Source organism: Eubalaena glacialis, chromosome 3 (genome assembly GCF_028564815.1).
Source record: "Eubalaena glacialis isolate mEubGla1 chromosome 3, mEubGla1.1.hap2.+ XY, whole genome shotgun sequence".
Classification (NCBI taxonomy): domain Eukaryota; kingdom Metazoa; phylum Chordata; class Mammalia; order Artiodactyla; family Balaenidae; genus Eubalaena; species Eubalaena glacialis.
In genome coordinates this window covers 65,584,770-65,608,586 of record NC_083718.1, presented here as the reverse complement: position 1 = coordinate 65,608,586, position 23,817 = coordinate 65,584,770, and the positions used below count along the sequence as shown (strand labels likewise).

General features: G+C 41.4%; 1 protein-coding gene across 4 annotated transcripts; it reads right to left on the bottom strand.

Annotated features, from left to right (window-relative positions):
* Nucleotides 1–1,071: 1,071 nt before the first annotated feature.
* On the bottom strand, nucleotides 1,072–21,825 carry CREG1 (cellular repressor of E1A stimulated genes 1). Of its 4 annotated transcripts, none has more exons than XM_061185766.1 (4): nucleotides 21,406–21,825; nucleotides 18,039–18,158; nucleotides 16,540–16,724; nucleotides 1,072–2,428 (listed from the first exon to the last, which is right to left on the bottom strand). In XM_061185766.1, exons 1-4 carry the CDS (start codon nucleotides 21,748–21,750, stop codon nucleotides 2,425–2,427), a joined length of 654 nt encoding a protein of 217 aa, XP_061041749.1. In that variant the 5' UTR covers nucleotides 21,751–21,825; the 3' UTR covers nucleotides 1,072–2,424. The 4 variants fall into 4 exon arrangements, with proteins under 4 accessions (XP_061041749.1, XP_061041747.1, XP_061041748.1 ...); XM_061185764.1 differs by lacking the exon at nucleotides 1,072–2,428 and adding an exon at nucleotides 2,747–2,918; XM_061185765.1 differs by lacking the exon at nucleotides 1,072–2,428 and adding an exon at nucleotides 3,394–3,466.
* Nucleotides 21,826–23,817: the final 1,992 nt, after the last annotated feature.

Sequence of the window (23,817 nt, the reverse complement as noted above, 5' to 3'; positions counted from 1 at the left end):
TCGAGGCCACTGCCCCCATCCCAACCCATGGTGGGCTTGATTAGCTCTGTTATACCGTAGTCCCCTCTTATCCACAGTTTTGCTTTCTGCGGTTTAAGTTACCAGTGGTCAACCTCAGTCCTAAAATATTAAATGAAAAATCCCAGAAATAAACAATTCATAAGTTTTAAATTGTGTGTGCTGTTTTGAGTAGCGTGATGAAATCTTACACCACGAATCAGCCCTTTGTCCAGCGAATCCACACTGTATGTATCAATACTACCCGTCACTGGGGTTATCAAATGGGGTTATCAGATCAACTGTCTTGGTATCACAGTGCTTGTGTTCAAGTTACCTTTATTTTACTTAATAATGGTCCCAAAGCACAAGAGTAGTGATGCTGGCAATTCGGATAGTCTCTTACTGTGCCTAATTTATAAATTAAACTTTATCGTATGTATGTATAAGAAAAAACATAGTATATATAGGTTTGGTACCATCCTGGGTTGCAGGTATCCACGGTGGGGGTGGGCGGGGGGAGGGGTGGTCTTGGAACGTATCCCTGCATATAAGTTCTTGTTCTTACTGTACAAGAACCGGCATCTGCACAAAAAGTGGTCCACAGTGCCCTCTGGTGGTCAATCATAACATAACGGGAACAATCTGCACATTCAATTATAAAGGAATCTGCAGCGCCTTCCGTGAAAAAGTGGTTCACTCTACTGTGATAATTGGATCTTACCTGAATACAAATGTTTTTACATGGTACCAAATGATGAAGAGAAAACTCACAATAACTGGGTAAAGGGAGAAATACAGATAGACACTCTCAACCTAATTCTATCACAAGGTACCTTGGCACCCAAGGCCCTGAGGGAAGATCCTTGACAAAGGCTGCATTCTGGCCAATCCCCCAATTTTAAGACACAATGAGCTGTTTACCAATAGGAAAGAGTCAAATTGTTCATTTTCAGCTTTGAAGCAGCCAGAAGTTGATTATAAAATAAAAACACAAAAGGGTTTCAACAGTGGAGAGTGAAAAAACATGTAATAAATATTAACATCTCTGTGTAAGAAAATAAATCCAACATATTTCATGAAAATAATGCTTTTAATTATTAATGCCTTGGATAAGAAACCTACTCTACCAAGTTTAAGATACATCATTTTTCTTAAAGAGAAGCTGTTTGCTCGACTTCAGATAAGTTCATTTTGTAGTCTTCAAACTCATATTCAACTTCCTCTCTCTTAGCCATTTAAGGATTCAGTTGCTTGACTCCTGACACACCTCTTTATGAAGGATCTCATACAGTCTTCTGAAATCATGTATATAGGTAATAAAAGCAAACAGTTTTTTCCCTTCTGAAGAAATGTGATTTCTTTTCTAAAAGTCATGTTGTTTTCCCTCTGATGACATGATTTAGGTAGTAACAGCATTAGAAGCCATTTAAAGATTTGAAGCAGCTGAGGAAGGCTTAGTTCATTGTTGAGAGTAGCATTAGAAAAGAAGCTAGAGAGAGTGGTTGGGAGATGGATTTGGGCCCTGGTTTAAACTGGTCCATATCTGCGTTAACTTAACTTAGAAAAGAACACCAGAAACAAATTACACACAAAATCCCCTCCTTTCTTTTCTTTCTTCGCAATTCCATTTTGGGGCAAAAAAAAAAAAAAAATGTGTGCTTGTGTCTATGTATTTTGAGTGGAGGAAACTGATTATACAGTGTCCACCTAGCTGGGGAAATCAAATTCAGAAAATTTTATGAGCTTCCTTGATTAAATCAAATTCAGGAAGTTTTATGAACTTCCTTTGTTCTAGTTAATTATCACTTTAGACTTCAAAAGCTTTTTTTAAAGTTCTTTATAAGAAATAGTCTTGCCCTGTGTTGGATCAACAACACCCAGGACTGTCAGACATAAATGGACCATGAGTGGGATGCTCCATTTGTGTTTCATCACTGTTTGTTTGTCTTGGCAAGATTTATTCAGGTGCACTGTAACAGGAGCCAAGCCCTTAATACACGCTCAGGCAGCAGCTGTGGAGGAATGACACCTCTCCCCAGCACAGTGGTTTTCAGTAATTAAAAACACGTACTTGAGTACTTTCAAATGCCAATGGGCAATCTAAAACTGGTACCCACTCCTCTTTAAGGAGCACCATTGGCAAACTATTTGGAATTGATGGAACAAAACTTCTTTGATCATAATGAATGACATGTCTCTATGAAAATGGCTTCAAAATATGAAAATATATATAAATATATCCAGCAATCTCATCTTCCAAGAAATGCAGTAACAATCCATCTCAATTCTCTAAACATGCAAGCAAGGAAAGAAAACTGTCTAATATTCCGGGAAACTTTCCATAAAGAAACATTAAGCGCTTTAAGTCTGCATGAAACTTCCTAAGAAACTTCGCACATGAGGTTAAATTCGCCATATGCTGCTTCACCTAGAGAGAGGAAGAGAGGGGAAGAAAAATTATGTCATTAAACTGAGTTGACAAATCATAAAAGTTAATTCATTCTAGGGAAGGACTAGAGAAACTTCTGATCTGAAAGTTTAAGATCTCGAGTTAATTTCAGCCACTTTAGTGTACTAAAGAATCATCTGGGAGAGGAACCAAGATGGCGGAGTAGAAGGACGTGCTCTCACTCCCTCTTGTGAGAACACCAGAATCACAACTAGCTGCTGGACAATCATCAACAGGAAGACACTGGAACTCACCAAAAAAGATACCCCACATCCAAAGACAAATGAGAAGCCACAATGAGACGGTAGGAGGGGTGCAATCACAGTAAAATCAAATCCCATAACTGGTGGGTGGGTGACTCACAGACTGGAGAACACTTATTCCACAGAAGTCCACCCACTGGAGTGAAGGTTCCAAGCCCCATGTCAGGCTTCCCAACCTGAGGGTCCGGCAACGGGAGGAGGAATTCCTAGAGAATCAGACTGTGAAGTCTAGTGGGAATTGATTGCAGGACTTCGACAGGACTGGGGGAAACAGAAACTCCACTCTTGGAGGGCACATACAAAGTAGTGTGCACATCGGGACCCAGGGAAAGGAGCAGTGACCCCAGGGGAGACTGAACCAGACCTACCTGCTACTGTTGGAGGGTCTCCTGCCAAGGTTGGGGGGTGGGGTGGGGGCTGTGGCTCACTGTGGGAACAGGGACACTGGCGGCAGAAGTTCTGGGTAGTACTCCTTGGCGTGAGCCCTCCCAGAGTCTGTCATTAGCTCCACCAAAGAGCCCAGGTAGGCTCCAGTGTTGGGTTGCCTCAGGCCAAGCAACCAACAGGGAGGGAACCCAGCCCCACCCATCAGCAGTCAAGTGGATTAAAGTTTTACTGAGCTCTGCCCACCAGAGCAACAGTCAGCTCTACCCACTACCAGTCCCTCCCATCAGGAAACTTACACAAGCCTCTTAGATAGCCTCATCCACCAGAGGGCAGACGGCAGAAGCAAGAAAGACTACAATCCTGCAGCCTGTAAAACAAAAACCACATTCACAGAAAGATAGACAAGATGAAAAGGCAGAGGGCTATGTACCAGATGAAAGAACAAGGTAAAACCCCAGAAAAACAACTAAATGAAGTGGAGATAGGCAACCGTCCAGAAAAAGAATTCAGAATAATGATAGTGAAGATGATCCAGGACCTCGGAAAAAGAATGGAGGCAAAGATCGAGAAGATGCAAGAAATGTTTAACAAAGACTTATAAGAATTAAAGAACAAACAGAGATGAACAATACAATAACTGAAATGAAAACGACACTAGAAGGAATCAACAGCAGAATAACTGAGGCAGAAGAACGGATAAGTGACCTGGAAGACAGAATGGTGGAATTCACTGCTGCGGAACAGAATAAAGAAAAAAGAATGAAAGAAATGAGGACAGCCTAAGAGACCTCTGGGACAACATTAAACGCAAAAACATTCGCATTATAGGGGTCCCAGAAGGAGGAGAGAGAGAAAGGACCAGAGAAAATATTTGAAGAGATTATGGTCGAAAACTTCCCTAATATGGGAAAGGAAATAGCCACCTAAGTCCAGGAAGCGCAGCGAGTCCCGTATAGGATAAACCCAAGGAGAAACACACCAAGACACATAGTAATCAAATTGGCAAAAATTAAAGACAAAGAAAAATTATTGAAAGCAGCAAGGGAAAAAGGACAAATAATGTACAAGGGAACTCCCATAAGGTTAACAGCTGATTTCTCAGCAGAAACTCTACAGGCCAGAAGGGAGTGGCATGATATACTTAAAGTGATGAAAGAGAAGAAGCTACAACCAAGATTACTCTACCCAGCAAGGATCTCATTCAGATTCGATGGAGAAATCAAAAGCTTTACAGACAAGCAAAAGCTAAGAGAATTCAGCACCACCAAACCAGCTCTACAACAAATGCTAAAGGAACTTCTCTAAGTGGGAAACACAAGAGAATAAAAGGACCTACAAAAACAAACCCAAAACAATTAAGAAAATGGTCACAGGAACATACATATTGATAATTACCTTAAACGTGAATGGATTAAATGCTCCAACCAAAAGACACAGGCTTGCTGAATGGATACAAAAACAAGACCCATACATATGCTGTCTACAAGAGACCCACTTCAGACCTAGGGACACATACAGACTGAAAGTGAGGGGATGGAAAAAGATATTCCATGCAAATGGAAATCAAAAGAAAGCTGGAGAAGCTATACTCATATCAGATAAAGTAGACTTTAAAATAAAGAATGTTACAAGAGACAAGGAAGGACACTACATAATGATCAAGGGATCAATCCAACAAGAAGATATAACAATTATAAATATATATGCGCCCAACATAGGAGCACCTCAATACATAAGGCAACTGCTAACAGCTGTAAAAGAGGAAATCGACAGTAACACAATAATAGTGGGGGACTTTAACACCTCACTTACACCAATGGACAGATCACCGAAAATGACAATAAACAAGGAAACACAAGCTTTAAATGACACAATAGACCAGATAGGTTTAATTGATATTTATAGGACATTCCATCCAAAAACAGCAGATTACACTTTCTTCTCAAGTGCACACGGAATATTCTCCAGGATAGATCACATCTTGGGTCACAAATCAAGCCTCAGTAAATTTAAGAAAACTGAAATCATATCAAGCATCTTTTCTGACCGCAACGCTACGAGATTAGAAATGAATTACAGGGGAAAAGACGTAAAAAACACAAACACATGAGGGCTAAACAATACGTTACTAAATAACCAAGATATCACTGAAGACATCAAAGAGGAAATCAAAAAATACCTAGAGACAAATGACAATGAAAACACGACAATTCAAAACCTATGGGATGCAGCAAAAGCAGTTCTAAGAGGGAAGTTTATAGCTATACAAGCCTACCTCAAGAAACAAGAAACATCTCAAATAAACAATCTAACCTTACACCTAAAGGAACTAGAGGAAGAACTTCAAACAAAACCCAAAGTTAGCAGAAGGAAAGAAATCATCAAGATCAGAGCAGAAATAAATGAAATAGAAACAAAGAAAACAATAGCAAAGATCAATAAAACTAAAAGCTGGTTCTTTGAGAAGATAAACAAAATTGATAAACCATTAGCCAGACTCATCAAGAAAAAGAGGGAGAGGACTCAGATCAATAAAATTAGAAATGAAAAAGGAGAAGGTACAACAGACACCGCAGAAATACAAAGCATCCTAAGAGACTACTACAAGCAACTCTATGCCAATAAAATGGACAACCTGGAAGAAATGGACAAATTCGTAGAAAGGTATAACCTTCCAAGACTGAACCAGGAAGAAACAGAAAATATGAACAGACCAACCACAAGTAATGAAATTGAAACTGTGATTAAAAATCTTCCAGCAAACAAAAGTCCAGAACCAGATGGCTTCACAGGTGAATTCTATCAAACATTTAGAGAAGAGCTAACACCCATCCTTCTCAAACTCTTCCACAAAATTGCAGAGGAAGGAACACTCCCAAACTCATTCTATGAGGCCACCATCACCCTGATACCAAAACCAGACAAAGATACTACAAAAGAAGAAAATTACAGACCAATATCACTTATGAATATAGATGTAAAAATCCTCAACAAAATACTAGCAAACAGAATCCAACAACACAATAAAAGGATCATACACCATGATCAAGTGGGATTTATCCCAGGGATGCGAGGATTCTTCAATATACACAAATCAATCAATGTGATACACCATATTAACAAACTGAAGAATAAAAATCATATGATCATCTCAATAGATGCAGAAAAAGCTTTTGACAAAATTCAACACCCATTTATGATAAAAACTCTCCAGAAAGTGGGCATAGAGGGAACCGACCTCAACATAATAAAGGCCATATACAACAAACCCATAGCAAACATCATTCTCAATGGTGAAAAACTGAAAGCATTTCCTCTAAGATCAGGAACAAGACAAGGATGTCCACTCTCACCACTATTATTCAACATAGTTTTGGAAGTCCTAGCCATGGCAATCAGAGAACAAAAAGAAATAAAAGGAATACGAATTGGAAAAGAAGAAGTAAAACTGTCACTGTTTGCAGATGACATGATACTATACATAGAGAATCCTAAACATGCCACCAGAAAACTACTAGAGGTAATCAATGAATTTGGTAAAGTTGCAGGATGCAAAATTAATGCACAGAAATCTCTTGCATTCCTATACACTAATGATGAAAAATCTGAAAGAGAAATTATGGAAACACTCCCATTTACCATTGCAACAAAAAGAATAAAATACCTAGGAATAAACCTACCTAGGGAGACAAAAGACCTGTATGCAGAAAACTATAAGACACTGATGAAAGAAATTAAAGATGATACCAACAGATGGAGAGATATACCATGTTCTTGGATTGGAAGAATCAATACTGTGAAAATGACTATACTACCCAAAGCAATCTACAGATTCAATGCAATCCCTATCAAATTACCAATGGCATTTTTTACGGAACTAGAACAAATCATCTTAAAATTTGTATGGAGACACAAAAGACCCCGAATAGCCAAAGCAGTCCTGAGGGGAAAAAACGGAGCTGGAGGAATCAGACTCCCTGACTTCAGACTATACTACAAAGCTACAGTAATCAAGACAATATGGTACTGGCACAAAAAAAGAAACATAGACCAATGGAACAAGATAGAAAGCCCAGAGATAACCCCACGCACCTATGGTCAACTAATCTATGACAAAGGAGGCAAAGATATACAATGGAGAAAAGACAGTCTCTTCAATAAGTGGTGCTGGGAAAACTGGACAGCTACATGTAAAAGAATGAAATTAGAACACTCCCTAACACCATACACAAAAATAAACTCAAAATGGATTCGAGACCTAAATGTAAGACCGGACACTATAAAACTCTTAGAGGAAAACATTGGAAGAACACTCTTTGACATAAATCACAGCAAGATCTTTTTTGATCCACCTCCTAGTGTAATGGAAATAAAAACAAAAATAAACAAATGGGACCTAATGAAACTTCAAAGCTTTTGCACAGCAAAGGAAACCATAAACAAGACGAAAAGACAACCCTCAGAATGGGAGAAAATATTTGCAAATGAATCCACGGACAAAGGATTAATCTCCAGAATATATAAACAGCTCATGCACCTCAATATTAAAGAAGCAGGCAACCCAATCCAGAAATGGGCAGAGGACCTGGGTGGACATTTCTCCAAAGAAGACATACAGATGGCCAAGAAGCACATGAAGGGCTGCTCAACATCACTGATAATTAGAGAAATGCAGATCAAGGCTACAATGAGGTATGACCTCACACCAGTTGGAATGGGCATCATCAGAAAATCCACAAACAACGGGTGCTGGAGAGGGTGTGGAGAGAAGGGAGCCCTCTCGCACTGTTGGTGGGAATGTGGAATGGTGCGGCCACTGTGGAGAACAGTGTGGAGGTTCCTTAAAAGACTAGAAATAGAATTACCATATGATCCAGCAATCCCACTACTGGGCACATACCCAGAGAAGGCCATAATTTGAGAAGACACATGCACCCCAATGTTCATTGCAGCACTATTTGCAATGGCCAGGTCATGGAAGCAACCTAAATGCCCATCGACAGAGGAATGGATAAAGAAGACATGGTACATATATACAATGGAATATTACTCAGCCACACAAAGGAACAAGATTGAGTCATTTGTTGAGACGTGGATGGATCTAAAGACTGTCATACAGAGTGAAGTAAGTCAGAAAGGGAAAAACAAATATCGTATATTAACGCATGTATGTGGAACTTAGAAAAATGGTACAGATGAACCGGTTTGCAGGGCAGAAGTTGAGACACAGATGTAGAGAACAAAAGTATGGACACCAAGGGGGGAAAACCGCTGTGGGGTGGGGATGGTGGTGTGCTGAATTGGGCGATTGGGATTGACATGTATACACTGATGTGTATAAAACTGATGACTAATAACAACCTGCAGTATAAAAAACAAACAAAGAAGCAAACAAAAAAACAACTAATACTAAACTTTCTTTGGGTTATTTTTATGGAAATATGTTAATATAATTGTTTCAGACATTACATGAAATTTCTAAAAATCTTATATGTTCTGGTATAATGTTATAAGTCATAATTCTAGTTATTACTTTAAAATGTACATCTCAGAAATAACTAAATTTCCCTGTCAATTGCATTATTATGAACTTTCATCAAATCTTTAACTGTGGTCACTTTTAAGTCTTTTGTCATTTACAGACAGTTCTGGGTGTACTCTGATGCTTTTGCACAAATGTTCCTATAAAAGGGTTTCATCTTCAAGGAATTCATGGAAAAGACTCTGACAAGTACAGGTTTCTGGTAACTTACTATACTGCTGAACTGAATGAATACGCATTTTCAGAACTCTAATGGAAAACTGATAAATTCATAAAAGTGCTAACAAAAGATCAAGATAAAAAAAAAATTAATTACATGGGACTGAGTGAACTGATGAGGATGATTATAATTTTTGTGACTTTGTTTGAATAAAAAAAAAAAAATATCCCGCAAGGACTCAGAGGCAAAAAATATACAAATCAATTTTCACTGCAAAGTAAAGGAGCTGTTACAGTGGAGGATTACTGGACTGAATGTCAATATTATGACATAGTGTGAGTGTGTTTTGTGTTTGGTAATTGCAATCATTGTTGCTTTTGTTGTGGTCATCCATTTACAATGCTTGGTGTCAGTTTACTTATCTCTTGTAAAAATAAAATACAGTGTGTGTGTGTGTGTGTGTGTGTGTGTGTGGAAAAAAAAAAAAGATGAGAAACTGAGGCTCAAAGTCACAGAGCAATTAGTTCATAAAGTTAGGATTGTAGCTTATTGATCTCTGACTCCAAAGCTCAGGCACTTTTGACTAAGCCATACTAGCTCTACATTCCATTCTCAAAATATCTTCCGTTTACGTAGATCGTGTAACATGTTCACACCACATACAGGCGACTGTGTGTACACACATTACATCAGTGTTCTTCTTTCCTTAAGCATGGCTTTCTCTCTCATCACATTCTGATGAGGAGGCGTCCTTTGGAAGATGTGGTCTATAATGGCTAGACTGCAGCTTGCAGCTGAAGCCAAGTGAGGTGTCAGCTGTGTGTCGGCAGAGCTTATGCCCCATACAACATACACCAATTTACGCTGCCCTAGAGATAATAACAGGCAGACTACAGAAATAAGTAGCTATCTTCCTCTCATTATGTGTTGTGGGTGGATAAACCGTAAACAGTATTTCCTTCATTTGAAAGTTGTAAATGCAACAGATGGGGAAATTTCTGTTAATAGAGTATGAGAAACCTTACGTATCTCTATTTCGTTTGTAAATACAATCTTGTTCTGAATCACAGTGATTTTCTGCAAGTCTGGGTGTGGTGGACATTACTAGGGCTCTTCAGTATCCATGTCCTCCCCATTTCCAGACACACAGAGACCATACTCCCCAGGCCCCGCTTGCATTAGGAAGGGCCACGGTACTCGTCTGGCCAATGAGCTGTAAGCAGAAGCAGTGCGTGTGTGGCTTCTAGAACAAAGTAACTTAGTTCCAGATGGGTAACCTTTCAGAACTTTTTTCTTGCCACAGCCATTGTGGAAGCATGTGTTAACATGGAGGTGCCACAGGGTCCACAGAGACCAGACTGTGGAGCCAACCAACACACAGAGGATAATTGTCCTGGAGAATTGCCCAAATCCACGGCAGAATTTGCATAAATAAAAATAAACTTTTGACTTTTGTTTTCTTAAGCCACTGAAATTTAAATGTCGTCTCTTAACAACGTAAGAGACATGACTTGGACCCTCCTGACTAACGCTGTGGGTGAGGTCATTTCACTCATACCATAAAACAGCATACACATCCTTCTGTCCTAATCCAAAGTAATATATGCATTTTAATCTCATACTCAACGTCTTCTACAAACTGGCCCAAACCTACCTTCTGAAATTACCTTCTACCATCCTCCAAGTGAAACTAAACACCATTCTTTGACCACATCTCACAATTCCTTGCTCTTTTTTTAAATCTATGTTGTTCCCTTGCCTAGCATACTGTCTCTTCCTTTCACACATATCAAATTGCTATCTTTAAAAGGCCCAACTCATATGCTAACTCTTCCAGTGAAACCTTCCCTAATCCCACTATTCTGAAGTAATTTCTCCTTCCTTCAGATTTTCATATTTCTTGCTGCTCCTTCTAACTGTATATTTTGTATTATGCTTATTTTACACAACATTATATTAGTTTCAGGTGCACAGCATAAAGATTTGAAATATGTACGTATAGTAAAATGATTACCCCAGGCTACTTAATTTCTATCACTGCACATAGTTACATTTATTTCTTGTGATGAGAACTTTTAAGATCTACTCTCTTAGCAACTTTCAAACATACCACACAGTATTAATAACTATAGTCACCATTCTGTACATTATATCCTCATGACTTATTTTATAACTGGAAGTTTGTACTTTTTGACCCCCTTCACCCATTTCACCCACCCCCGCCCACCTCCCACCTCTGGCAACCACCAATCTGTTCTCTGTATCTATGAGTTCAGGGTTTGGGGTTATTTTTAATTTTTTATTTCTATTTTTAGATTCCACAAATAAGTGAGATCATACAGGACTTGTCTTTCTTTGTCTGATTTTTTTCACTTAACGTAATGCCCTCAAGGTCCAGCCATGTTGTAGCAAATGGCAAGATTCCCTTCTTTTTTATGACTGAGTAATATTCATAGATATGTCAAATCCTTTCCCTGTTTTTTAATTGAATTAATTATATTTTTATTGTTGAATTATATACTGTAAGGTTTTAATGTGTCTTGCCAGAACTTTTTTTCTATTACTAGAGTATGTTATTTTTACTATATGTTTTTAAATGGCATTTATGACACATACAATTTTGTAACTTGCTTTTTAAATTTAATATATTGTGATCATCTTTACATGTCTATGTCTAATTACATCACTTCCAATGACTGCTTTGTGGTTCATTATATGAATGTTCCATAATCTAAAATCTAATGCTTTTTTTTTTTAACATCTTTATTGGAGTATAAAATCTAATACTTTCCTGGTGGTCCAGTGGCTAAGATTCTGCACTCCCAATGCAGCGGGCCCGGATTCTATCCCTAGTCAGGGAACTAGATCCCACATGCCACAACTAAGAGTTAGCATGCCACAACTAGAGATCCCGCATGCCACAACTAAAGTTCCCACATGCCACAACGAAGATCGCGCACATAGCAACGAAGATCTCACATGCCACAACTAAGACGCGGCGCAGCCAAATAAATAAATAAATAAATATTTTTTTAAAAAAGTTTAGGGCTTCCTTGGTGGCACAGTGGTTAAGAATCCGCCTGCCAATGCAGGGGACAGGGGTTTGAGCCCTGGTCTGGGAAGATTCCACATGCCGCAGAGCAACAAAGCCCGTGTGCCACAACTACTGAGCCTGTGCTCTAGAGCCCGCAAGCCACAACTACTGAGACCGTAAGCCACAACTACTGAGCCCATGCACCACAACTACTGAAGCCCACATGCCTAGAGCCCATGCTCTGCAACAAGAGAAGCCACTGCAATGAGAAGCCCATGCACTGCAACGAAGAGCAGCCCCGCTCACCGCAACTAGAGAAAGCCCACACAGCAACAGACCCAGCACAGCCAAAAAAAAAAAAAAAAAAAAGATTTAGATTTAAATACAGGATCTATTTAAAAGGAAAAGAAAAAAATGCCACACTGCATCTATATCTTTGAACACTTATACAATCACTTCTTTTTTTGAGGTATAATTGACATATAACATATTAGTTTCAGGTGTACAACATAATAATTCCATGTTTGTATACATTGAGAAATGATCATCAGGAGTCTAGTTAACATCCATCACCACACAGAGTTACAAAATTTTTTTCTTGGGATGAGAACTTTTAAGATCTACTTACTCAGTAACTGTCAAATCTGCAGTATGGTATTATAACCTATAGTCACCATGCTGTATATTATATTCCCATGACTTGTTTATTTTATAACAGGAAGTTTGTACCTTTTGACCCCCTTAACCTGTTTCACCCACCCCGCCCCACCCTGCCTCTGGTAGCCACCAATCTATTCTCTGTACCTATGAGTTTGCTTTGCTTTGTTTTTTTGTTTGTTTGCTTATTTGTTGCTTAGATTCCACATATAATGCAGTATTTTTCTTTGTCTGACTTTTTTCACTTAGCATAATGCCCTCAAAGTACATCCATTTTGTTACAAATGACAAGATTTCCTTCTTTTATATGGCTAAATAATATTCCTATATCTATATAGAGAGATACAGCAATCACATTTTCTTTTTCTATCCATCCATCAATGGACACAGGTTGTTTCCCTGTCTTGGCTATTGCGAATGATGTTACAATGAACATGGGGTGCGTACATCTTTTCAAATTAGAAAAGATGGACTTGCTGGAGGTTTTCATTTTCTTCAGATAAATATCCAGAAATGGAATTGCTGGAAACACGTTAGTTCTGTTTTTAAGTTTTTGAGGAATCTCCATGCTGTTTTCCATGGTGGCTGCGCCAATTTGCATTCCCATTAACAGTGCATAAGGGTTCCCTTTTCTCCATATCCTCACCAATACTTGTTATTTCTTGTCTTTTTGATAACAGCCATTCTAACACATGTGAGGTGATATCTCTTTGAAGTTTTGACTTGCATTTTCCTGATGATCGGTGATGCTGAGCATCTTTTCAGGTACCTGGCCATGTATGTCTTCTTGGAGAAATGTCTACTCGGATCCTCTGCCCATTTATAATTGGATTGTTTATTTGCTATTGAGTTATATGAATTCTTTATATATTTTGGATATTAACCCCTTATCAAATATATGATTTGCAAATTTAAAAAATTAAATAAATGAATAAATAAATAAAAATCATCTGAGTTTGCGAAAATGCAGATTCCTGAGTTCTGGTCTAGGGTCAGGCCTAGCTAGGAATCTTCATCTCGGCCATCATTCCTCCTCTCCAAGTATGATGCTGACACACTTAGCAAACGCTGCCGGGATGAAACATTCATCAGCAGCTGTGGCTGCTGTGATCATTTCATTCAAGAATATCTGAAGATTTAAAAGAAACAGTCGAGAACAGAAGGGGTCCTGAACATTAGGGCAAAAGAGCAGCAATCAGCCAGCGTCCAGCCGGGGACGTGACCTTGACCCATTTTCCTGTTGCGGCCCCGACCACTGCCATCAGGAAATCCAGCTCCAGGTAAGGGAGAGTGGGCAGGTTTGTAATCTGTGACCTCTCATTACCTCTGTCTTTGCCAGGGAACACGTGGGCAGCCCAGAGGCCTGCTACTCAGACTTAACAGTGAGAGGAAGCAATTGCTGATACTTATGAGAACTGGTTACTCAAGCATGAGTGCAAATACTTTGGGTAAACATCAACCTTCCATTCAATATGAGTCCAAGAACTATTGTATACTCTCTTGGGCTACTCAACAGTTCTGATGGCAAACCTGGTGGGTGGGATGGTGGGGTACCCACTCCTGGACTCTGAAATGGAGTCAGAGGCACCTGTTCGGGAAGGTCACCTTCAAGTCACTGCCCATTCCTAGGATTCTGGAGTCCTGTCTCAGGAGGGGTCACACCCTGGGCTAGTCTTCTGTCCTCCTCTCAGAAGGACAGGAGAGAGTGCTCCCTTTTATCTCTGAGCTGCAGAAAAGGCCACCTCGTCTGTGTTAATTAAGTGGGAACCTCCAATTTATCTATTTTACTCACTTATTCAGTGTGGAGACTTATGGGAAAACCCAGTTTTATTTTGTTATTAAAGCAAGCATTGCCCTCGGGCATATTATTTATACAAAGATAACTGTACTTCAGAGATTATGTCCTGTAAAAGTGAACTTTAACCTCAAAGAGCAGGCCTATTATCTTACTGGCCATCCTCCTTGATAATTTGTTGCCCTGCCATAATGTTGTAATTGCTACCTCTGTCTTCCTATAAAGTAAGATGGCTTTTCATGTCCAGGAGACAATCACTGGCCCAGGCCTCTTCTCCTGCATGCACGGCAGCGGAATAAACACCATGACTGTTAGATTCTTTATTCAAACAAGGAAGTCTAGAATCTTTGTCTCAAAGGATCAGCCTAACAAGTAGCCAGTATTTATTAAACACCTGTCCTGTGCCATGTACTGTCCTAGGTCCAGTTTGGAATGAAAAACCAAAACTAAAACCTGAGCTTTGCTGTGAAGAGACTCACAATCATGGTGGAAAGTCAATAGTTCACCACAGAACTGTTGTACAATAGAGTAAGACAGAATAAACGAATGCTGAGAATTTAAACCCAAACCTGAACTGCAACCTACAGGTCTAGCTTAGCATCGTCACCCTGATCTCCACAAACAGCAGTCAGTCTGCTACAAGTAGAAAGTGCTTAAATTACACTGGAATTGAAGCCTGGTCAGCTGCCAGTAAGGTAACCAGAGGGGCAGCAGAACATCTTGGTCAGAAGCAAGTTGAGGGCTGTGGAGCTAGAATGCTGGGGTTTGCATCCCAGCACCATTGCTTACTGGCTGTAAGGCTTTAGGCCAGTTTCCTTCTTTTCTGTGCATCAGCTCTCTAGCTCATAAATGAAGAAAAACACTACCTAACTCATAGGATTGCAGTGAGAGTTCAGTGAGTTCAGACATGTAAAGCTGCCAGTACAGCACCAGCCAGCAATGCTCAACAAACGCTACTGCTACTGTTATTGTCATCACCGTCCGCTAGACCTTGAGGCTGCCAGACATGCCAGAGTGACCTGTGTCACCTGGGAAAAGTACCAGTCCCTTGTATGCCTTCATTTGTTTTTGGGGGGGGGGTTGTTTTGTTTTGTTTGTTTGTTTTTGGCCATGCCTCGCAGCTTGCAGGATCTTAGTTCCCCAGCTGGGGATCAAACCCAGGCCCCCTGAAGAAAGTGCGAAGTCCTAACCTCTGGACCACCAGGGAAGTCCCTGTATTCCTTCATTTGAACCCCGACCTAATTTCAAAGAATCTGATCAGACCCTTCTTTCCTGTCCCTTTCCCATCTTCAGGTTATGTTCTTCTCATTCATTCTCTCCCATGACTCCTTCCCTCTTAAGTATCCGCTTCCTGGCGGGATACACCACACACCTCCACAGGTGCTCACAGGACTGGGGGTTGAGGGGACAGGGGTCACGTGCTCGGACTCGATGTGGATCCTTCATGGTCTGGAAGCACCCGGGTCTGATTCTCATGAGAAAATGCCATCATGGGTCAGAACTGGGCTCCACCCAGGGCCCCACAAGCATAGCCTTAAAATGGGGTCTCAGGAATTCCCTGGCAGTCCAGTGGTTAGGACTCCACGCTTTCAATGCCACGGCCCAGGTTCAATCCCTGGTCAGGGAACTAAGATCCTTCAAGCCGTGGGGTGCAGACAAAAAAAAGAAAAAATAATAGAATCTCCACCTGGTGTCCTAGTTTGTAGATAGAGTTCAGGGGGTTTGTGACGGGAAAAAACTGGGATGGAAAAAAGTTTTCATTTTCATTAAGCTCTAACTGAAATGTATCATTCTCTTCAGTGATGAATGTAGGCAATAAACCACAGTGGTGACAGTGTATCTGTGACGGCCAGCAACAGAAATACAGAAATCGCAGATACTCTCACATCATGGTAGAGCTGCTGCAGATGTCTTAATATATTCAGTTCTCACTACTCTGAAAGTGCAGAGAAGTTATGGACGCACTACTAGACCTTATTATTTAACGTATTCATTAAAAAGCCAACATATGACTACACTACGCATTTTATAAAATATTTTCATAAAGGTATTTCAATATAGTTGATTTCTTTTGTAATCCTGTGTACTTTATGCATTTAAAAAATATTTTTCCTAGGGGAGTTGTAGGCCTTACCAGCTTGCCAAAGGGATCCATGGTACATGAAATGGTTAAGACCCCCTTGCTTTAGAAGGTTGAGGACCACTGAAAAGGGCTGTAATATTAGAAAGATGAAAGACATGCAAATACTTACTGAAATGTGGCATTATAATATTCTTCAGGCGTCACTATTTTTGGTCCACCAAAGTAGTCCAGGACCCAGATATTGGTTATATTCAACTTAGCGAAGAACCAATTATGGCTGGATGGCCAGGTTTTCATCTCAGGGTGTCGAATGAATAATGAATTCTTTGCAACGTCCATTTCTGCTTCACTCACCTAAAAGACATATGTAAAATAAACCTACTCATAGCAGTGACATTTTGTTTTCTTGGCTGTTAAGAATGTGTGATTCTAGCATTCCACAAATCCTAAAGAGTTTATTTAGTTATAAATCCTGATTTTTTTAATTTTTATTTTTAAAATTAATTATTGACCTATAATTGACATATAACATTCTATTAGTTTTAGGTGTACAACATAATGTTTGATATGTGCATACATTGCAAAATAATCACAAGTTTAGTTAACATCCATCACCACACATAGCCACAATTTTTTTCTCATCTTTTTTCTTTTTCTTTTTTTTTCCCTTGTGCTGAGAACTTTTAAAATCTACTATAAATTCTGATCTTAAAGAATCAAGAGGAAGTAAAGGAAGTTTGAAGAAATGCAGAGAACAATGGAGATTTCAAATGTTGGTGATAACACATAATATAATAAAGTGGGAAACCATCATGAGTACCAATTTTCACTGCTAAATAGCAATTTTGAGCTTTCAGAGTAAGTGGCACAAAGTGCTATAATAAAATGCTACTGGTGGTTATGCTATGTAACATTAGCACTTTTATCCCATTACATGCACATGTTAAACACGTAGATGAGTGTACACAAAGGATAAAAGTCTTTAGAAGAAGCACAATGGAACTCAAGAGTATCTGCTGCCCCTCTTTCTCTTGCCAGTGAAGGACACTCAACTCTAGAGATGCATCCACATAGAATTTTGAGACCACAGATAAAACTTATCTGAGGTATTCATGATTGACAAGGTCAAGAAGCTGGTCTGCTGCTCGGCGATCAGATCAGTTCCCATGACACCTCGCCCTTTGCCCTTCCCACGATTTTATTTAACCTCTTCCCTCTAGCACTCACCCCAAACTGTCTAAATTCACTTCTAGTATTTAATAATGGATACTCCCCTTTTAACCTACTAAATCCACTCTCTGCTCTAAGCCACTGTTAAAATATGGAGACAAGGAACCCAAACATGGGAAATATTGTACAACGTACAACATGGTCAGGAGTATAAACTTTGGCTGGGCAGATGTTCCTCATATACGCGCTTAATAGCTGCTATATCTGTTCGGCTTCAAAAAATAGTTCGTTTTCCTCATAAATATCTTATTGAACACCTATATGAAAGCAACTGATTAAAACCCTTAGCTTTCATGAAATTACATACCAGAACATATTCTAACTCTGTATCTCAACCACAAATCAATTTTATTTTATTCTAAGATATCTCTTCCTTCATTGTTAATAACATGATGCTCTTCTAAAACAAGTATCTGTTCTTGTAGGATAACTATTTACCTTGATAACAGTTCCTGATAGTATTATGTGGGCACAGAGGGGACTTTGGGGATCAAATCCATATTTCCTGCAGAAACTAGTCTCTGCCAAAGACATGGTCAGCGTAGCATATGGATTCTCCTGTAGAGAGAAAATGAAGACCTCTCATGTGAAATACTGTCTCTGGAGAGGTAATAAATTTCACAAGTTGCATACCGTCCCCAGAGCTTGACCGTTCTTCCATGAAACAATGAACTGGAAAATACCACCTTCCACTTGGGAAAATTACTACTTGGATAGAGACTGATCTTTACCCCCTCTCCAAAAAAGGTGTGTTGGAGGTTGTTTCGTATTTAAAATTAATTGACTTGGTAAGAATTATTTTAACGCTTTTTTTCTCTTAAACTCTTAATTTGTCCCATATTCACCAGAGGAATTGTAATTACAGTACCACCCAAATACAAGGCTGATCTCTAGTCTTCACTGAAAGACTAAAGGATTAGACTAATGTGAAACTAGTGCATAAAAATACCACAGTGGCTCAACTAGCTAACTGTACAATTTAAGCAAGAAAGTAGCTGAATCATGCTTCTTGGTATCTTATGCTAGCAGAAACGGTCATGTGATTTCAAAACTGGAGAAGTTGCTCATTCCTGTTCTAGCAATAAGAGAATTCTTAGATTAAAAATGTGATGCAAGCAAAATTCCTAACTCTTTCTTATTCAGAAATCAGCTTCATAAAAGGCATTGTTGACAGATTACAGTAAAATTCACATGCTGTATTTAGTGTTTTAAACCCCAAGTGTCTTGTGTGGGGAATTGTGCCATCTCACAGTGACCCATCAAAACAGTGAGTCATAAAGAGATCTCTCTGGAATCATTAGGCCAAATATTTGCTGTCAACAAACTATTAGGTAAGGCACTATAGGAGACCAAAAATAGGGGAGGGGGAGACTCAGATAAGGTCTTTCCCTTCTCTGTAAGTTTATAATCTGGTTGAAAAGTCAGACATAAATAAAATTTTTAAAATGCAACACAAAGACACAGAAGAGGTCAAAAAGCAGCACATAACTAATTGCCAAGGGAATGGTACAGTTAAGTGTATTTGAAGTTCAGAGTAAGAAGATGTCAGCACAGCCTGGAGTGATAATGGAAACCCTAGAAAGCCTTATAAGATAGGCAAATCAGCACAAAAGTGGGAAGACGTATTAAAGGTAAAGGGAATGGTAACTGCAAAAACACAGAACTGGGAAAGTGTAAGACACGACTGTGAGTAGTGAAAACCCAATTTGCTTGAAAGAAAGGCTTTCTGAGGGAAGGGGGTTGGGGACAAGGTGGGGGGAGGTCGGGGGCTGGGGGTAGTAAGGGTGGTTCACCTCCAAGCTAAGGAGTCAAGATTGTATTTTATAGGCTGGCATCTGTCAGTGCTTTCCAAGAACCACTTGCCTGGAGAGCTTGTTAAAATGCTGATTTCTGGGCTCCATTCCCAGCCCAGGTATCTGCATTTTTAACAAACACCCAGGTGAATCCTATGCAGCTCTAGACAGCCAGATGTTGTTAAAGGTTTCTGGGCAGATGGCAATGCTGAGTGGTATTTTGTTCGTGTAAATCTGGTGGGTAAGGTATACAAGAGCAGACAGGAAGAAGACAGGTCAGAAGGAGGAGGAAAAGTAGAAAGCAGAAACCAGCTTTGACTGGTTAATTACCGGCATCAGAGTCAGACTAATTCTGATGTGGCCATGCCTTTTCACTGCAATCACGGACCTGAAATCCTGGGTAAGTGCCTCACCACTGTCTTTTTCTAGAGATGTCAAAGACCTGAGCTCAAGTTCCACCTGACAGCCATTAGCTGACTAGTCACCAGTGAGTCTCTGCACCTCTGAGTTTGAGTTTCCACACTTCCTAAAATGAGGAAGATAATATCAGCAGAAGTTTAAATATATTCATGTATAGCAGTGGTTCTCACTGCCCTTCCCCAATATTAGAAGCATCAGGGAGGGATTTGGGGTGGTTTTTGTTTTTTTTTTTTTATAAAATGTGTTTTTAGTAAAATGTCTTGGAATTGCCTTTTTAAAAGTCTTCCCAGGTGACTGTATTTGCAGCCAAGTTTGAACAGCACAAGGTGGGAGTGGAATGAGCTTGCTCTGAGCAAATGTCTAAGGCAGTGGAGCGGAGTGGGCTGGGAATAAGAAAATGGTGAAGGGGGTGTATGTGTCTTGGCTAAAGGAGGCAGCTGCTTCTGGTTCTGCTCAAAGAATGCAGGCCCCCAGTGCCACAGAGCTTCCAATTTTTCAAGAAGTTAGAAATATAGACGTTTACTCGCAATCTCCATTTTTGAATGTTGCTAATTAATTCAGATTTATTAAAAACAAAACAGAACTCTGCGTGGGCCAAAGAAAACCAGTCTGTGGGCCGGATCAGCTCATGGGCCACCACTCTACGACCTGTGTTTTGAAGGCAGATGGATCTGGGGTGAAATTCAAGTGTGGCCAAAGTCTTTGGGCAAGTTACATAACCTGTCTAAGCCTCAAGTTCTTCATCTGCATAATGAGGATGGTAATACCTCCCTCAAAGGGTTATTAAAAGAGACAATGAGTGGAAGATGAATGGAAAGGTCAGCCTGGCACACGGTGAGTGCTTCAGCAAATATCAGGTTTCTTTCATCTTATTTCTATCAACAGTGTTAACCTCAAACCTGGGATCTTTTGTCAAAAGAACCTTCCCCAAATCAGGCTCCATTCCTGGACTCAGTATGGCTCTAGTCTCCCAAGCTGTGACACCGCTCTTGACACAGCAGGGGTCCACCAGAGAGGTGTTAACCTGGCCTTGCCCCAGATGGTGGGCAAAGGGTAAGGACATGGCCCTCCAAAAGGTCTTATCCCTAACGGGGAAGCTCATGTGCACACGAGGCCTAAAGACTGCAATAATCATTCACGAAGTTGTCTGTTCGCTTCACGCTGCTGAAGGGAAAATCCTTAGTTCAAAAGAAGCGGTGACAAAGAGAAATCCCGAAGCCACTTATACAAAGTGCTAAACTACCCAACAGCCTCTACACCCGGTAAAACTTTTAATAATTAGAGCCCAGTTAATGAGACACCGTGCCCCAAGACGACTCAGGGCTGAGAAGTCCTCCAGGTGCTGGTAAAGAATTCGCCCCAAGTGCGTGGCGCGGTGGCGAGGGCGTGTGTGAAATGCCTGGTATTTAGTTTCCCAACAACTGGAAAGCTGCAATGTCAGCCCGGCCAGTGCGGGAGAGAAGAGGCAGGGGTTTGGGAGGGGTTCAAATTCTTATCTCTACGAGGCTGGCTCTCCTTCGCACGCAGAATTCAAGCTATAGTCGAAAGGCTCGCGCTCCGGCCCGCGGAGCCACACGGCCCCGCCCGCTCACCTTCAGGTTGCCCACCGACTGCTGCATAGGGCTCAGGTAGAAGTAGGGCACGCCGCTGCCCTTGGCCGGGGGCCCGTCGCTGAGCGATAAGACGTCGGCGAAGGGTCGGCCGCGCACCCCCTCCTGAGTGGAGATGGTGGCCAGCGCGCCCCAGTCGCAGACGTTCGTCACGAAGCGAGCCACCAGCGCCGCGTTCTCGCGGGGCGGCAGCAGCTCGGCGGCGCCCCAGTCCCCGTGGCCCCGGCCACCCCGGCCCCGCGCCGGCGCCACCAGCAGGGCCACCAGCGCGGGCGCCAGCAGGAAGGCGAGCACGGCACGCGCGGACCCGCGGGAACACCCCGCCATGGCGATAACCCCTGCGAGAGTCCGGAGCTCTGCGACCTAGGAGGCCCAAGGCTAGCCCAGCGCTACCGGCCCCGCCCAGCGCTACCGGCCCCGCCCAGCGCTACCGGCCCCGCCCACCGCGGGCAAGTCGGCCCCGTCCCTCCGAAGAGGACCAATCGGAGTACGGGGGTGGTGGGCGGGAGGGCGTGTCCCTAGGCCGGCTCCTCAGCCTGCTGGGACCCGGCTGTGTATCCACCTTACTACCGCTCCGCCCCGCCGCTGTCAGGATTGGGAAATCGTCCTAAATGGGATTTGTTTTGTTTGACGGATGGAAAAACGGAGGCTTAGAGAAATTAAGCAGTTGCCTAAGTCATACTACTAGGAAAGGACCAGTCTCTTCACCCGTACGCCTTCCTTTAATACCTTTGGATATGACTACCTGGCATCTGAGAGGAAATGCAGCGTTTTCCACGTATGCTCCTCCTTTCCGTTTACTTCACTATCCGCACCGAAGAGCAGGAAGGGTCCCAGTGGGACAGATAGAAGCCCCCAAATTTAACACCTTATAAACTGCTCCTGGCCCAGGAGTCTCTCAGACAGAGACACTCAGGGATTATCAGGATTCCATGCACGAATTTGTTTTTTAACATCTTTATTGGAGTATAATTGCTTTACAGTGTTGTATTAGTTTCTGCTGTATAACAAAGTGAATCAGCTATATGTATATATATATCCCCATATTCCCTCCCTCTTGTATCTCCCTCCCGCCCTCCCTATCCCACCCCTCTAGGTGGTCACAAAGCACCGAGCTGATCTCCCTGTGCTATGTGGCTGCTTCCCACTAGCTTCCCATTTGGTAGTGTATCTATGTCCATGCCACTCTCTCACTTCGTCCCAGCTTACCCTTCCCCCTCCCCGTGTCCTCAAGTCCGTTCTCTACGTCTGTGTCTTTATTCCTGTCCTGCCCCTAGGTTCTTCAGAACCTTTTTTTTTTTTTTTTAGATTCGGCATATATGTGTTAGCACCATGCACGAATTTGAACTCATGGAAGCCAGTTATGGGCCTAAGTCATCAGGCTTGGAGGCAGTGGTTTCACAAATGTCTTGCCCTTGCTGACCCCTCACCCCATGTAAGTGGCATTTCCCTTTGTTCCTCCTAAAAAGGTCTCTTCAGTCTCTTCAGGGGTGCTTCCTCTTTCTGATACTCTGGGAATTGGTAAGTAAGCTCATACCACCTAACCTGCCGTCTTTATAATTATAATCTTCAGTCACATCTCCTCAGGGTGAGTCCTCATCTTTTTGGCCTGGCCTCAAACCCCCATTTTCATCGTTGTTATAAATGCTGCGTGGTGGTGCTGGTGCAGGAGTTTGTCAGCTCTGGCTCTGGCGGACCTGGCTCTCTGAGGCTGAGGTGTTCAGCAAAGGTGAGGTAACTTCCCTCAGCTGCCCTGGGCCAGTCACCTGAGCAGGTGGGGGCCACAGGTGTGTGAGCCGAAGCCCCGCCTCCATTTCCTGCCTCCAACTCCGCCTCCCCATATTCTCAGGAAGATTCTCAGGCTACACCATCAGAACTTGGGTACAGAAACGAGAACTTTTACTCTGAGTAGCAGCCTTCAGTTCCCTCTGGTGGCCAAAGGGTGTTACACACACTGCTTGCACATTCAGGTAAGGGGGTGAGCACTTTAGTCAAAGTTGGTTTCCTTTTTAACAACTGAATTTGGGAGAGCTTCGAGCTAGATGGAAAACTAAGTGGGAGAAATTTGAGAGGAGGAAAATCAGGTTTATCATTTTCAAAACAAATATTTAATACAAATCATTTGAGTGCCTGCCAATTACAAATATTTCATCCCTAACCTGTTAAGGAAAAAGCATATGGAGTTTCAAATTTGGAGTTCTAATCTCAGCTCTGCCACTATCAAGTCATGTGAATGTGGGACTTCCATCTCACCTTTTTGGACCACTGTTTTCGACTCTAAAATGAGGAGTTGGATTAGATGATATCTGATACCTCTTTTGGTTCTATACTCTGTTTTTCTGTTAACATGCAAAACAGGGGCCTTTTGTAAGTTTTAGAACATGAATACTTTTT

Coding starts and splice junctions, on each gene's coding strand:
- CREG1 (XM_061185764.1), bottom strand. CDS start 21,750: ATGGCGGGGTGTTCCCGCGGGTCCGCGCGTGCCGTGCTCGCCTTCCTG. Junction 18,159..21,405: donor AGTCGGTGGGCAACCTGAAG/GTGAGCGGGCGG, acceptor TTCTCTCTACAG/GAGAATCCATATGCTACGCT. Junction 2,919..16,539: donor TATTATAATGCCACATTTCA/GTAAGTATTTGC, acceptor CTGATTCTCTAG/GAATTCCTCCTCCCGTTGCC.